The sequence below is a fragment of the Labeo rohita genome, chromosome 16, assembly GCF_022985175.1.
Source record: "Labeo rohita strain BAU-BD-2019 chromosome 16, IGBB_LRoh.1.0, whole genome shotgun sequence".
Taxonomy (NCBI): Eukaryota; Metazoa; Chordata; class Actinopteri; order Cypriniformes; family Cyprinidae; genus Labeo; species Labeo rohita.
Genome location: NC_066884.1, coordinates 22,273,989 through 22,287,343, shown reverse-complemented (window position 1 = coordinate 22,287,343; position 13,355 = coordinate 22,273,989). Strand labels below are relative to the sequence as shown.

Sequence of the window (13,355 nt, the reverse complement as noted above, 5' to 3'; positions counted from 1 at the left end):
AAATAGGGGAAGCTCATTTTCGGCCTACATCATAAAATTGTCTATTTATTTATTCACAAGAATGTGCCTTATTGTCATAAGTAAGTCACAATGCAAACAATCGTAAAAAAAAAAGCTTTAGTTTTATTATGCAAAATATGATGTATTTTTTCTTTTAGTCAGATGCTACTATATAGTATAAATATTTTGCAATTTAAATAAGGTTATTATGGAGATTTATTTATTTATTTATTTATAAAGTATTTTAATAGAAATATAAGGTTTCATTATGTTATGTTAAAATTTTTTCAAGATTACTATATATATATATATATATATATATATATATATATATATATATTAATTTATAGTCATCCTCCATGTTAATATTTAATGTAGTAATCTATATATATATATATATATATATTGATTACTACATTAAATATTAACATGAATGAATGAATGAACGATCTAAAAAAAATATTAAACTCTGTAAAAGTGAAACAAGGAATGTGGTGTATAATTGTGTGGAATGTATGATGAAAATCAAGCAATTTCGCCAAGCAAATATAAAGAAATAGGTTGCAGCAGTTTTTATTTCGACTGAACTTGAGAAATCCGCGATGGGACTGAGCGCGAATAGCTTCAGCGATTCCTTATAGTACAAAATCGCTGTCAGTCAAAAGGAGATGCAATCTTTCGACAGACCCTCCAATCATCATGCAGAAGCTCGGAGTCCAGGCCAGCCCACTCCTCATTTGCTCCTCATTCACCCCCAGAGACGCTGAGCGTCCGTGGGCGGGACATAATCGCAGCGTTTATCCAATGACCGTCTAGTTTCAAAGCACTGAAAAAAAACGTTCAAAGCAGCCGCATTGAAGTCAATGGACGCTGGGCTTCAACGGGGAAATGCACTGTGACGCTACGGGAATGTATGAGAAGTTAGATAGTTAGATATAGCAAGTCAGCCGAGCTGCTATATCTAACTGATTCTGAACGAACTCGTCTTTGAGATGAACGTTTTCTAACGCATTTTTAGTCAATAAAATGTTAATACAATAGTACATAATTTGACCATTAATTTTGTGACATTATAGGGGAAGCTGAGCTTCCCTTGCAGTCTTAAAGAAATCGCCACTGTTCACAAGGGAGTAAAACTGTGACTGATAAAATATATGGAAACCTATGGTTACATCTAATAAGTTTATGTACTATTCAGGCATACTCTAACTTTCAGAACTCAATACTTCACACACAAAAATAGACAAATGAAAAAAATTAAATGCACATCTATAACATCACCCAATCAGCGTCCAATAAAGAGAGTCAGTGCTTATCTTTTTACTTATAACAAAGAGTCTGTTTTTTTTTAAACATCTATTTATTTGTTTACTGAGAGATACAGTTCAAATTTAAAGCTTATCGTATAAAGTCTCTCGGATACGTAAATCAGCAAAACAAGGTAACGCATTAAGAACAGTTTATAACCATATTTCTTTATTTCTCCTTTTGTTATACAATTTCATTTCTTGTTACTGGCTTTGTTTATTCCAATGATGTTTTTGCTCTTTATTGTGATGCTTGAGTCTTTGGACTCTTTTACTGTATTTATGTACAACAAAGACCAGTGCTGCAAAAGAAAAATCACCATCTGTGGCCTCCCAGTCCCACCTCACAGCCTTAAAGTGATTGAGGAAAGAACGATAAAGTGACAGGAAGAGGAATGAGAAAGGGGAGGAATGTAAGTGGCAAACCGAAAAAATAAAAAACAAGTACAACTACCAGAAAGATGTTTTTTGGAGTGTAACAACAAAGGCTTATGTAATTACTTCCTGGTAAGAAATAAAACATACTGTGAATATCAAGATAAAGAGTGTAAGAGAAAAATGTTTTAAAAAAGGTAGTGGAAGTGCCTCTAGGAGCGAGGGAGGAGGGTGGCGTAGAACCCGGTCCCTCCGTTTCTGCTAAAGAAAGAGTATATTAATAAGAATACAGTATATATAGGTTATAAGGATCAGATCCACAAGAACAACAAAGCATTAATAAGAACAGTAATAATGAGATTTTATAACATAATGACCTGTAGCATTACGTGTTGAAAAATCAAGTTTCTCCTCTAAAAAGTTAATAAAATTCTTATAGTAAATTCTTAAGAATATATTCCCAACATTCTCTTTGCTCCGTGCTTCACCAGCTCATGAAAAGTTGAATAAAAAAGGCAGGGAAAGAAATGCTTAAATACGTGGAATCTCTTAATATATGGAAAAAAAACATAAATCAATGGCAATAATGTGCCTGTTGACTTCCCTTCCATGACCTTTTTCCTTCATGGCTAGCCAATCAGAGGCTTTGGAATGACTCCAGTTTGATTGACAACCACTAAAGCCAATCATAGGACGAAAAGGTTTACGAATGGCAGCGCAGTCCCTCACCGAAGGTTTTCAGTGCCTAAACAAAGCTCTCTATGAAAAGTCTTCAAAAATTAAAACACCACAAAGAAGGAAAAAAAATTACAAATTAAAAATTACAGTCCAATAGTCTTCATTATCACTTAAACTCAGCCAATGGAGGCCCGCCTCACAATGACTGGCAGTAACCCACAAACCAATAAAAAAAAAAAACACCTGTGGCCAAGCTACTGCCATACGAACACAAGTCTGAAAAGGGATGGGGTGCCCTCGCACGTCCCGCCTTTCTAGAGGCATCAGCAGCACTGTGACTTCACTGGCGTATGGGACAGGCCCACAGTCCTCTAGTTTCAAAGTCCAAAGGAAGCCTAATGACTAATATAATGCTGTAAATTCAAGAGTGTATATTCAAGAGTGTCTGCGTTTAAGTGTCTGAATGTAAAGTTTTCATAATTCAACGTCACGTAAAATACTGAGAAGTTTCAAAAACGTTCCCCAAAGCGTTTTGGGGCGTCTCCCCTCATCTGCTCCATATACATAGACATTTTGCTCTTGCTTTTTTCTCTCTCTATGTCCTTCGGAGGCGGTCATAGCAGAGACAAGACAACAAATGTAGATCATGCAGATGTTGAGGGGAGACACATCTGGTCTTCAAGCCATCCGTCTGCCCGTCAGCCTCATCTGCTGGTGTCCTGTGAATCTCCAGCGTTTCTGGGCTCCTCCGAGCTGTTCTGATCACCCTCCCGCTCAGCCTCTTTTTCCTGAGGCTCTGCCCCCATAGCTATGTCACCGGCGGCCACCGCCATCCCGGAAGGTCCCGGTAATGAGGAAATATCTGAAGCGCCGGCCGATTCCGACGGAGCTGCCGTTTGCATGATCTTTTGCCGGACCTCACGGATCTTGAGCTGTAAACACACCTTAGTAGGGAAGATATCGGCATATCGTGCCTGGAACGCAGCAGTAGCTTGAGCTGTTGAGCGAGAGAGAGGGGCGAAAGGGGGAGAAAAAGAGAGCGTTTAGAAAATCCTAAAAGGGGTTTTAATGCAGGGGTTTTAGCCTTCATAATCTCAGAAGATGCTCCACCTAAAAATGAAAGTTCTGTCATTTATTACTCACCCTCATGTTGTTCCAAACTCGTAAGACCTTCATTCATCTTCAGAACACAAATTAAGATATTTTTGAAGAAATCCAAGTTTTCTTTTTTTTTTTTTAGTTATATTTATGGGCTTTTTGTTCCTTTATTATTCAGAAAGGACAGTCGAAAGTTGACAGGAAAGCATTGGGAGAAAGAGGGGAGCGGGATCGGATTACGAACTCGAGACGGGAATCGAACCAGGGTCGCTATTTTATCATTGTCATTACTACATATTTGTGTTAAAATGTATCCGTTAATCTTGGATTTAATCAAAAATATCTTAATTTGTGTTCTGAAGATGAACAAAGGTCTTGCAGATCTGGAACAACATGAGGGTGAGTAATTATGACAGAATTTTCATTTTTGGAAAATAGGCTCATTGTCCAACTCCCCCTAGAGTTAAACAGTTGAGTTTTACCATTTTCGAATCCATTCAGCCGATCTCCGGGTCTGGCGGTAGCACTTTTAGCATAGCTTAGAATATATCATTGAACCTATTTAAAACTTGACTCTTCTGTAGTTACATTGTGTACTAAGAACGATGGAAAATGAAAAGTTGCCATTTTCTAGGCTGATATGGCTAGGAACTATACTCTCATTCCGGCGAAATAATCAGGCAGCAGGCGCGATGATATCACAACTAAGTTTGTGTTGATGCAGAGTTGCAGCCGGCAGAGTTGACGGCTGCGTAATATCATTGCGCCTGCTGCACCCATGGTACGGCAGCAAAGTTCCTTGATTATTTCGCCGAAATGAGAGTATAGTTCCTAGCCATATCGACCTAGAAAATCGCAACTTTTAATTTTTCGTCCGTCTTTGTACACGATGTAACTATAGAAGAGTCAAGTTTTAAATAGGAAAAATATCGAAACTCTTTGGTCATTTTTGAGTGAGATGCTATCATTCTAATCAGATTCAATGATCTATGCTAAGCTATGCTAAAAGTGCTACCGCCAGACCCGGAGATCGGCTGAATGGATTCAAAAACGGAAAAACTCAACTGTTTAACTCTAGGGGAGTCAGAAAATTAGCCTATTTTCAAAAAAAGTGGAGTGTTCCTTTAAGGACTACCAACATAAATCAGAGCAAGATTCTCTTAATAAGTTCTAACTTCAATTTTGGTCTTTTTAAATCACACAAAGCCATCACAAGGCATCAGAAGTGTAAATGTTTTATGATGCATTTATGGTCCTTTTTTGAAGCTTCAGACAATTTTTATTGTAACTGCATTTTTCATTTTTGTTCTCCAGACATGCTTGGAATGATGTGATGATGAAAATTTTCAGATAATGTTCATTTGATTCCTTTAATATTGGGAACTGTGCACTAGGGCTGGGCAGTAATATTATCACGATATTCATTTACCATAAATGTGGAAAGGCGTTCCACATGTTTATTTCCACATGAGAATGAATGTAAACATAACTCCTTTGTTCACAATTAAATGCCACAGAGGAAGCTACCTTTTAATTTAAGGCCCAAAATTAGGACTCAAATTTTATTTTCTCCTAAATTTTGTTTACGTTTTATGACATATTATAATTTATCACCGATGTCTAATGAAATAAATGAATAAAACCTTAATTAAATCAATCTTTGTAATGTAATCAAATGAAAATATAATTATTAATTGACAACAAAACATTTAATTTTTATTTTTTGGTCAAATAAAATGCTGCACAACAAACTTGGTTGTATGATATTCCTTAAAAATAATATAACTATTACTACTTGGTAATAAATTAGTAATACATAGTAATATATTAGTAATATGGTAATATAACATAAACTGAACTTTTATTTAGTCAGTCGGTCATGAAGATGTTTGAGTTTCAGTGTGTATTTGACAGCAGTTTTTCTCCAAAAAAAGGGTAAAAAGCTGGTGAAGTGACTCAAAGCTGCTAGATGATGAGAGGTTATTTCTTTTGATCATGAATGTAAAAAAAAGGTTGATTATATTAGATTTAGAAACATTAATAAAATATATTTAATGTATTTTTGATTATATTTTATTTTATTTATTTATTATTTATATATATATTATTTTATTTTATTATTTATTTATTTATTTTTTTTGTTAAATATATTTATAACTATTAGTTTATATTTTGTTAAGATTCCATTAGTCTTCTATCGATCCAAAAAACCCCTGGTTGAAATCCATGGGTCTAACGAATAATTTTATGCTGATAGCATCTGCTTTTGTTAAAGGGAACCTTGTATGACTTAATATAATAAAATGGCTGCACTGAGTGAGCTACTGCCGCTACCTGTTGCTATTTTTGCTGCAACACACCTCGGAAATAAAATACTGATACGATGCCACATTGTACGGTTTTTGTGGTTGTAATTTTCACTTGAAGGTCAACAAGAGAAGCGACGTAATCTTTACTGCTTTTCTGTTTGTAAGCTACTGAAAGAGCTTACAAACAGCAGAGACAAGAAACGCTAGATGCCATCCTGGCAGGATGTAAACATGCTGATGCCTGTCATGATGCCACGGCCACAGATTTTAATCAATATCCGGGGCATTTAGATGCACTGTGGGGAAAATCCACAAATGGTATGGCATTTGGTTTAAGTTTACACTTATATCCTTCACCACCTGTAAACTCACAGTAGCTGTGTTGTGTGTTTTGAACTGTGTTGCTGTGAAAATATCAACAGGTAGCATCAGTAGCTCACAGAGCGCAACCATTTCACATCATCAAAATAATGGTGCCCTCCATAGTACAAATATGTATAAAACTGAATTTTTTTTAAATAACGCAAATTTTCTACTACATGTTTTAGTAAAAGACATAATTTATGTTATATTAAGCCATACAAGTCTTAATAGCCATGGTTCCCTTTAAGATTTGTTCTGTGATTTTATTTTATGTGCTATCTGAGAGCTGTGTGGGTGGTACAGTACTCTATAGAAATGTGTGCGTTACCTGAGGGAAAGAAGCCATGCTCCTGGAATAGCTGCATGACAAGAGCTCTCCTCTGATCAAGAGTTCTCCTGAGAGAGGAGTAGGGCACCTTATCAAACTCCAGCTCCCCCAGAATATCCTCTCCATCTGTACCAGATAAAGAGAGAATTATAATGTAGTTGAATCAGGATAATATAGGCTGCAGAATGCTGAAGTTTCTGTGGGTGGTGCAGTATTACCTGGCCTTTCAAAGGTGAAAATGTCCCCCTCACACTTTGCAGCACTTTTAGGTGTGTTTGGCTCTGAACTGCAGCTCGATCTGCGCCGGCTTTTCCTTTTTGGAGAGATGGGATCTTCTGTGGATGAGTCCAGGTCTGTAAAGGGGAATTGAGGGTTAGCTGATTTGTGATTTGATATGCAAGAACAAAATTAACTGCGTAATTCATATTCATTCTTTAGAGAGGTTTGAATCTTACTCTCACCGGTGGAGTTTTTCCTCTTCCTGCGGTAGCTGCCTAGTATGGCTCGTGGGGAGGTGGCCAGACTCTGCAGGGTTGGAGAGGGAAGAACTTCCTCTGGACGGAATTCTGGCAGCTCTGCAAATCGCTCCTCAAAGTACACTTCTGACAGGACCCTGCACACATGACCAATCACAAGATTTTGACTACTCCGTACATACAGTGGGGTCCAAAATCTGAGATCACATTAATGCAATTGAAACGCAGTTAATTAATACATTAAAATATTTACCATTCTGGATTATTTCCAAGTTAGCACTTCAAATTTGTCATTATTCACTAAAATAATTTACTAAAATAAATTACTAACCCTAAGGTCACATTTAAGTTTGTTGAGAGAATTTACGTGAACTCAAGTCATTTCAATAGGAATCCACATGATAAACAATTTGTTGTGAGGGTGTGTCATGTTCAAAACTGTTAAATGAATTTGCTGTGTTAACCAACGGAAAGCTGCTTGGTTTGAAAGTGACCTTATTTAAAAAAAAATAGGCCTTTTGCCTGCAAAATATCACCTGGACCCTCATTGAAAATAATTACAACCAACTAGGGGTGTACGATATAATCGTAACTGTTATTTAAACGATATGTGATGTGACATGATATAAGTATATCGTGAAAACCAAACAAAAACACACTCGGAGAGTGCACGCAAACACAGATGTAGGTTATACTACTGTGCAAGCACATTTAGAGTTCACACTTTCACTGCGTGATTTAGTCTATTAAAATACATTCAGAATTCCCCAAAATTCGAGGTAAATGGGTAAAAAATGTCCCCGTATGGCTTTTACATGTCTTTTACATTTATATCATCTGATATAGTTAATATCACACAAAGAGTGCTGTTTTTCTCCAAATATCAGCACGACTGTACTGATTTCATTTGGTAACAGCCCTATAGTGTCTTACTATTTGAATTTACTGATTAAACTTAAGAACTTGACACAAAAGATGATGCATTCATTTAATCAGGTAATAAAAAAGTGGCTTTATAAAGGTAAAAATCAATTTAAGCTCATTTACAAAACATACTTGTCAACAGAATCAAATGGTCGTTTGAGTGGTGGAGGCCGGGCCTTGACTTTTTTGGGCGGTGCATCTTTATCACCATGAGACTGAGCCAGAGCAGGATCTGATCCAGATGGAGGAGGCAATGGAGAAGAAGGGCGGGAGTCCTTCCATTCAGCCTGGATGGAGGAAAACAAATAGAATGAGCTTATTACAAAAGGAATTAATTTGAAAAAAAAAAAAAAAAAACTACTTTTTGCCTACATACAAATCAGTTACTTTAATTAATTAATTAAAACATTTAAAACCTAATATACAGTTGAGGTCAAAAGTTTACATCGCCCTTTTAGAATCATTAAAAATGTTATTTATTAAAAAAGCAGGATCATACAAAAAGTATGTTATTGTTTATTTAGTACTGACCTGATTAAGATATCTCACATAAAAGATGTTTACATATAGTCCACGAGAGAAAATACTAGTTGAATTTATAAAAATGACCCAGTTCAAAAGTTTACATCACCGTGCATTAAGAGCTGGGGGTGTAAACTTTTGAACAGAATGAAGATGTACATTTTTCTTATTTTGCCTAAATATCATAATTTTTCCATTTAGTACTGCCCTTCAGAAGCTACAAAAGATGCTTGCACGTTTCCTAGAAGACAAAATAAGTTAAATTTACCCTCATCTTCTAATTCAAAAAGTTTTCACCCCCCGGTTGCATTAATGCATTGTGTTTCCTTCTAAAGCATGAGCAATGAGCGTTTGAACCTTCTGTAATAGTTGCATATGAGTCCCTCATCTGTGAAAAGATGCATCTCAAAATCATACAGTCATTGTTGGAAAGGGTTCAAATACACAACAGTGCTGGAAGACCAAAGAATTTATGGGACCTGAAGGATTTTTCTGAAGAACAGCAGGCAGTTTAACTGTTCAGGACAAACAAGGGACTCATGAACAATGATCACTAAACAAAACAAACACAGCTGTGGATCATTCAGTTAACAAAGTATTAAGAATCAAGTGTATGTAAACTTTTGAACAGGGTCATTTTTATAAATTCAACTATTATTTTCTCTTGTGGACTAGATGTAAACATCTTTTATGTGAAATATCTTATACAGGTCAGTACTAAATAAACAATAACATGCATTTTGTATGATCCCTTTTATTTTGGTAAAATAATTAACATTTTTAATGATTCTGAAAGGAGGGGGGGTGTAAAATTTTGACCTCAACTGTATATGACAACTAACACACTGATATAAAAACTAAAATGTTTTTGTTTATAATGTAACTGTCAGTCAGGTTAACAATGCTAACCTCCTTAGAATTGGCTTCTTTGCTGCGGCCACTAGGTGTAGCACTCTCCGCTACAGAGTGGGCGGGGGCATCTGCGGACCCCTCCTCTGGTGGAAAGGTTGCAGGTGAGCTCGTCTCAGCTGCCTTCTCAACCTCAAATGAGAACCGACTAGCACTCTCTTTGTCCTTCTCTCGCTCTCTCTCTTTCTCCCTGTCCCTCTCCTTTTCTCGTTCTTTGCCTCTCCCTCCTCCATCATAACTGCCCACTGGGATGTTGGCCACTGTGGCTTTCACTTTCTGAGGAGGCCTTGGTGTGATCAGTTTAGGCGTCCCGGGAGCACTTCCTGTTGAAAGAGAAAAGAGGGACTGTGTCTCAAAGAAATCACCACTACCATGAAAACAGATGGATTTTACCATGTTAAAATTTCTAGTACCAGAATGAGACGTTTGAGCAGGGCTTCCAGGCTGCAGTGGCACTGAGGTGCCCGGTGGGGGCGCAACCGAACTGCTGCTGCTTTTACTCGGGATCTGGAACTGTTTGTCCGGCTGTAATAGAGCAACCTTCTCAGTCTGTCTCTCAGAGGACTGTGTGTAGACCTGACTGTCCATGTGCTGCCTGTCCAGTGTTCTTTCCTGGTGCAATTGTCGCTCAGCGTGTGCGGATACGTTCCCCTGCCTGTCCGAGGTTACAGAGGTCATGGAGGTTGTTGTGGTGTGTTTAGGAAGGATGTGAGGAGATAGGCTAGAGGAACTGGACACTGTGTACACCACACTGGGTGACACCGTTGCCATAGACACCACCCCAGTTGCCAAGGTCACATTTGTAGGGGTGTAGATGGCGGTGATGGCAGGCGCGTGAGGGGCGCTGGGAGACTGGGCCGGGGCCAACAGCGAAGGCTGGCCTGGTAAAACAATAGATAACAGCACTTTACAAACACCCAAAATGCAAACTAACCCAAAAATTAGCTTTTATTTAATTATTAGTATTTTTAAAATCACAAAAGAATATATAAACAATCAACTGACTGCCCTAACGTTTTTAAAGGGATAGTTCATCCAAAAATGAAAATGTCAATATCACCCAGCCCTAGTAAGGACATGGACTATTGTAAAATGACAATAGTGGTTCAACTATAATGTTATGAAGCTACGAGAATAATATTTATGTGCAAAGAAAACTAAAATAACGACTTTATTTAAAAATTTCCTCTCTTCTGTTTCAGTCTTCGCCGCATGTTCACGGGAGTAACACGAGGCGTGTGTGATGCTGCTGATGCAGGATGTTCTACATGAACACTTCAAAAATCATTTCAAAATCATCCCACATCGCTGCAGAAGTACCAACCCAGTCTTTGCAAAGTGAACATGCAAAGAAGATCAAACACCCTCAACAAAAAAGGTAAAACAGCGATATAAGACGATTTTGAAGTTGAGGGAGAACATGAGATGGGAGTTTTTCAACATACCCTAACGACATACCAGTCCATTATATGTTTCCCTCAAAAAACTATTTCTTTACGGCTGAAGAAAGAAAGAGATGAACATCTTGGATGACAAGGGGTGAGTACATTATCTGTCAATTTTTGTTCTGGAAGTGGTTTTCTCTTTTAAGGGTTTGGAACGACATGAGGGTGAGTAATTAATGACAAAATTTTCATTTCTATGTGAACTGTCCCTTTAAAAATGCATTAAATTCTATTCATTTTGAGTCCACTGACCTGCAATCAGTGGCTGTACCAAAGTCTGTCCCGGATGAGCGATCGCTGCAAAGGTCGCCAAGGGTGAAGGAACATAAGCAGATCCAGGTGCTCCTGAAGCTGTCTGAGAGGAGGAGCCTGTTGTCGTGGGAACTAATGGCAAAGGAGAAGGAACCCCAGGAGTGGACGGTACATAAGTGATTCTGTAGGAGAAAAGTGATATTTACAGAAACCAAAAGTGAGAGCAGCAATGCAGGGTTATTCTCTAGTGCTGCAGCACTTCAGGAGTGTAGGAGTTGTTAAACTAAGAGTGGGGGAGATGTTTGTGCGTGTGCGGCTAGGTGAGTGTAAGTAGGCCTGTGAAAAGTGTGCGTTATACCTTGTAGGTGGGGGCGGTAGCAGCACGGTCTGAGACGGGGTAGAGCCTGGGGCGACCACTGTAGCTGTTCCCATAGTAACAGAAAACGGGCTCCCGGGTTGCACTGGTCCCGTAGAGGGAAGCTGCGACTGGACGACAGGCATAGGCGCAATCTGAATAATCTAGAAAGGAAACAAGACAGATGCTGATCAAAAAAAAGATCACGCGCACAAATAATAATTAGCACTACTTGGTTATTCAGTGTCAATTTATTTAAGCATTTACCATTTGAGATCTCACCTTGCTTCCTGCTTGTCCTCCATTCTGAACAGGAAGAGGAGGGGCTACCAAGGGAAACTGCTGAGAGGGGGCAGGAGCAGCCCTCACTGTTGCCATGGGAACCAGCATCTTGCCCTGCAAGACTGGTGACTGTGTTTGCACTGCAGGAAGAAAAAAAGAAAGAAAGAACAAAGTGTTTAAAATAATTGGGTCTTGCACAGACTGTCTTATCTGGCACAGAACAAAACTATGGAGAATAGTACCTGTAAAACAAAAAAGCAGACATGATGATGGCTCTGAGCCACAATACAATCAAAAGACAATCGGCACTTTCACACATACAGGCTTTTATGGAAAATGAACAGCATTTTTCTATTTAGAAATCGTGTTAAGAGCTTCAGCAATTTCCTGGGTACTGGTGAAGTTCCATTTTAGTGCTGTGTGAACAAAGCCGCCTGCTGTCAAAAATCCTGTCCGGACCAGACATAAGCAGTGCATCAAATTAAGATTATAATTCATACGTGTATATAGTGTAGCTGTCTGCACTGAAAATGTAAATTGTGGTTTGTCCATAATACTTGCAAATTTGAAAGAATTTTTTCCTTTTTTTGACAAATTGCAGTTATTTCGGACACTTTAAACTCCCTGTCTGTCTCAAATAAAATGATTTTAGCTTTCAAATTAAGCCCAAAGTATATTTTTCTATTACACATTAGGTTATGCACACTGCAACTGGCATGAATTTAATCATCAGCGTAATACACACTCAGACATTTTTTGGTCGAAAAAGACATACAACAAACTGAAGATGCAGCAAAAATAAACCACGTTGGTGAGTAGAGGTGGGTGATATGACCAAAATCTTATATCACGATATGGGTAATTTTATTTAATGGTAACCATATAACAATATAGGTTTTTTTGTTTTTTGTTTTTGCTTTAAATAAGGTCTTTATATCATCAAAATTTGGTACCACAGAATTTTTATAGTTCTTGTCACCAGTGTCAGTATCACAAAGTAATACTAAAAAAAGCTCACTGAAGACAAGTAAACAGTCAGTGATTAAAATAAGAATAAAAAACTAATTACAAGCAACAGCACAATTGGACAACAAATGGATAAAAAAAAATTAGGAGCACAGTTACAAATATCAGGAGTACCTTCTAACCAATAATAAAAATATCTGATCAAAAATTAGCCTTCCCATTACAAGGTGATATTGACTCAAAGTGATTTACAGGGGAATTTCGTTTTTACCTTTGTAATGGCATTTATTTAACATTATTAAATGTATGTCATCTTTTATGTCAGACTTTTTAATAACATTTTATAAGGTTTGTAAAATTTCTAATTAAAACAACAAAATAAGAACAAGTAGAATTAGAAAAATAAGTTACCAATCAAATTAATTCAGCATTAACAAAATGTATTTGTACTACAGAGATGAATCAGCACCCAAAAGTGGCTTGTATGTGTATTTTCAGCCGTTTAACGAGGCTCAGAGATGGTATGAAGCAATTAAATTAATAAATTCATTGAGATTAATGTTTTAAATATACAATTTTTAATATAGAAATATTAAATGATTTGACAATTTAAAAAACTTTAAAAATGAAACTAAAACTGCCAGTAGGCAAGTCACTGATTTTATCACTGAATCATTCATTCATTTGATTCGTTCAAACAGCTGATTCATTCAGGAATAAAGCAAGTGACTGTCCTTATGAATGGGAAACTGAATCACTGACTCCC

At 37.3% G+C, this 13,355-nt stretch overlaps 1 protein-coding gene across 1 annotated transcript in view; it reads right to left on the bottom strand.

Annotated features, from left to right (window-relative positions):
• Nucleotides 1–1,454: 1,454 nt before the first annotated feature.
• The window catches only part of cicb (capicua transcriptional repressor b), a 51,697-nt gene continuing 39,796 nt past the window's right edge, over nucleotides 1,455–13,355 (bottom strand). The window contains 10 exon segments of the mRNA XM_051131938.1: nucleotides 1,455–3,357; nucleotides 6,459–6,584; nucleotides 6,677–6,811; nucleotides 6,914–7,071; nucleotides 7,991–8,145; nucleotides 9,290–9,612; nucleotides 9,703–10,170; nucleotides 10,987–11,168; nucleotides 11,345–11,505; nucleotides 11,624–11,763. Of these exon segments, the coding sequence (XP_050987895.1) occupies nucleotides 3,065–3,357; nucleotides 6,459–6,584; nucleotides 6,677–6,811; nucleotides 6,914–7,071; nucleotides 7,991–8,145; nucleotides 9,290–9,612; nucleotides 9,703–10,170; nucleotides 10,987–11,168; nucleotides 11,345–11,505; nucleotides 11,624–11,763 (2,141 nt within the window). The 3' untranslated portion in view covers nucleotides 1,455–3,064.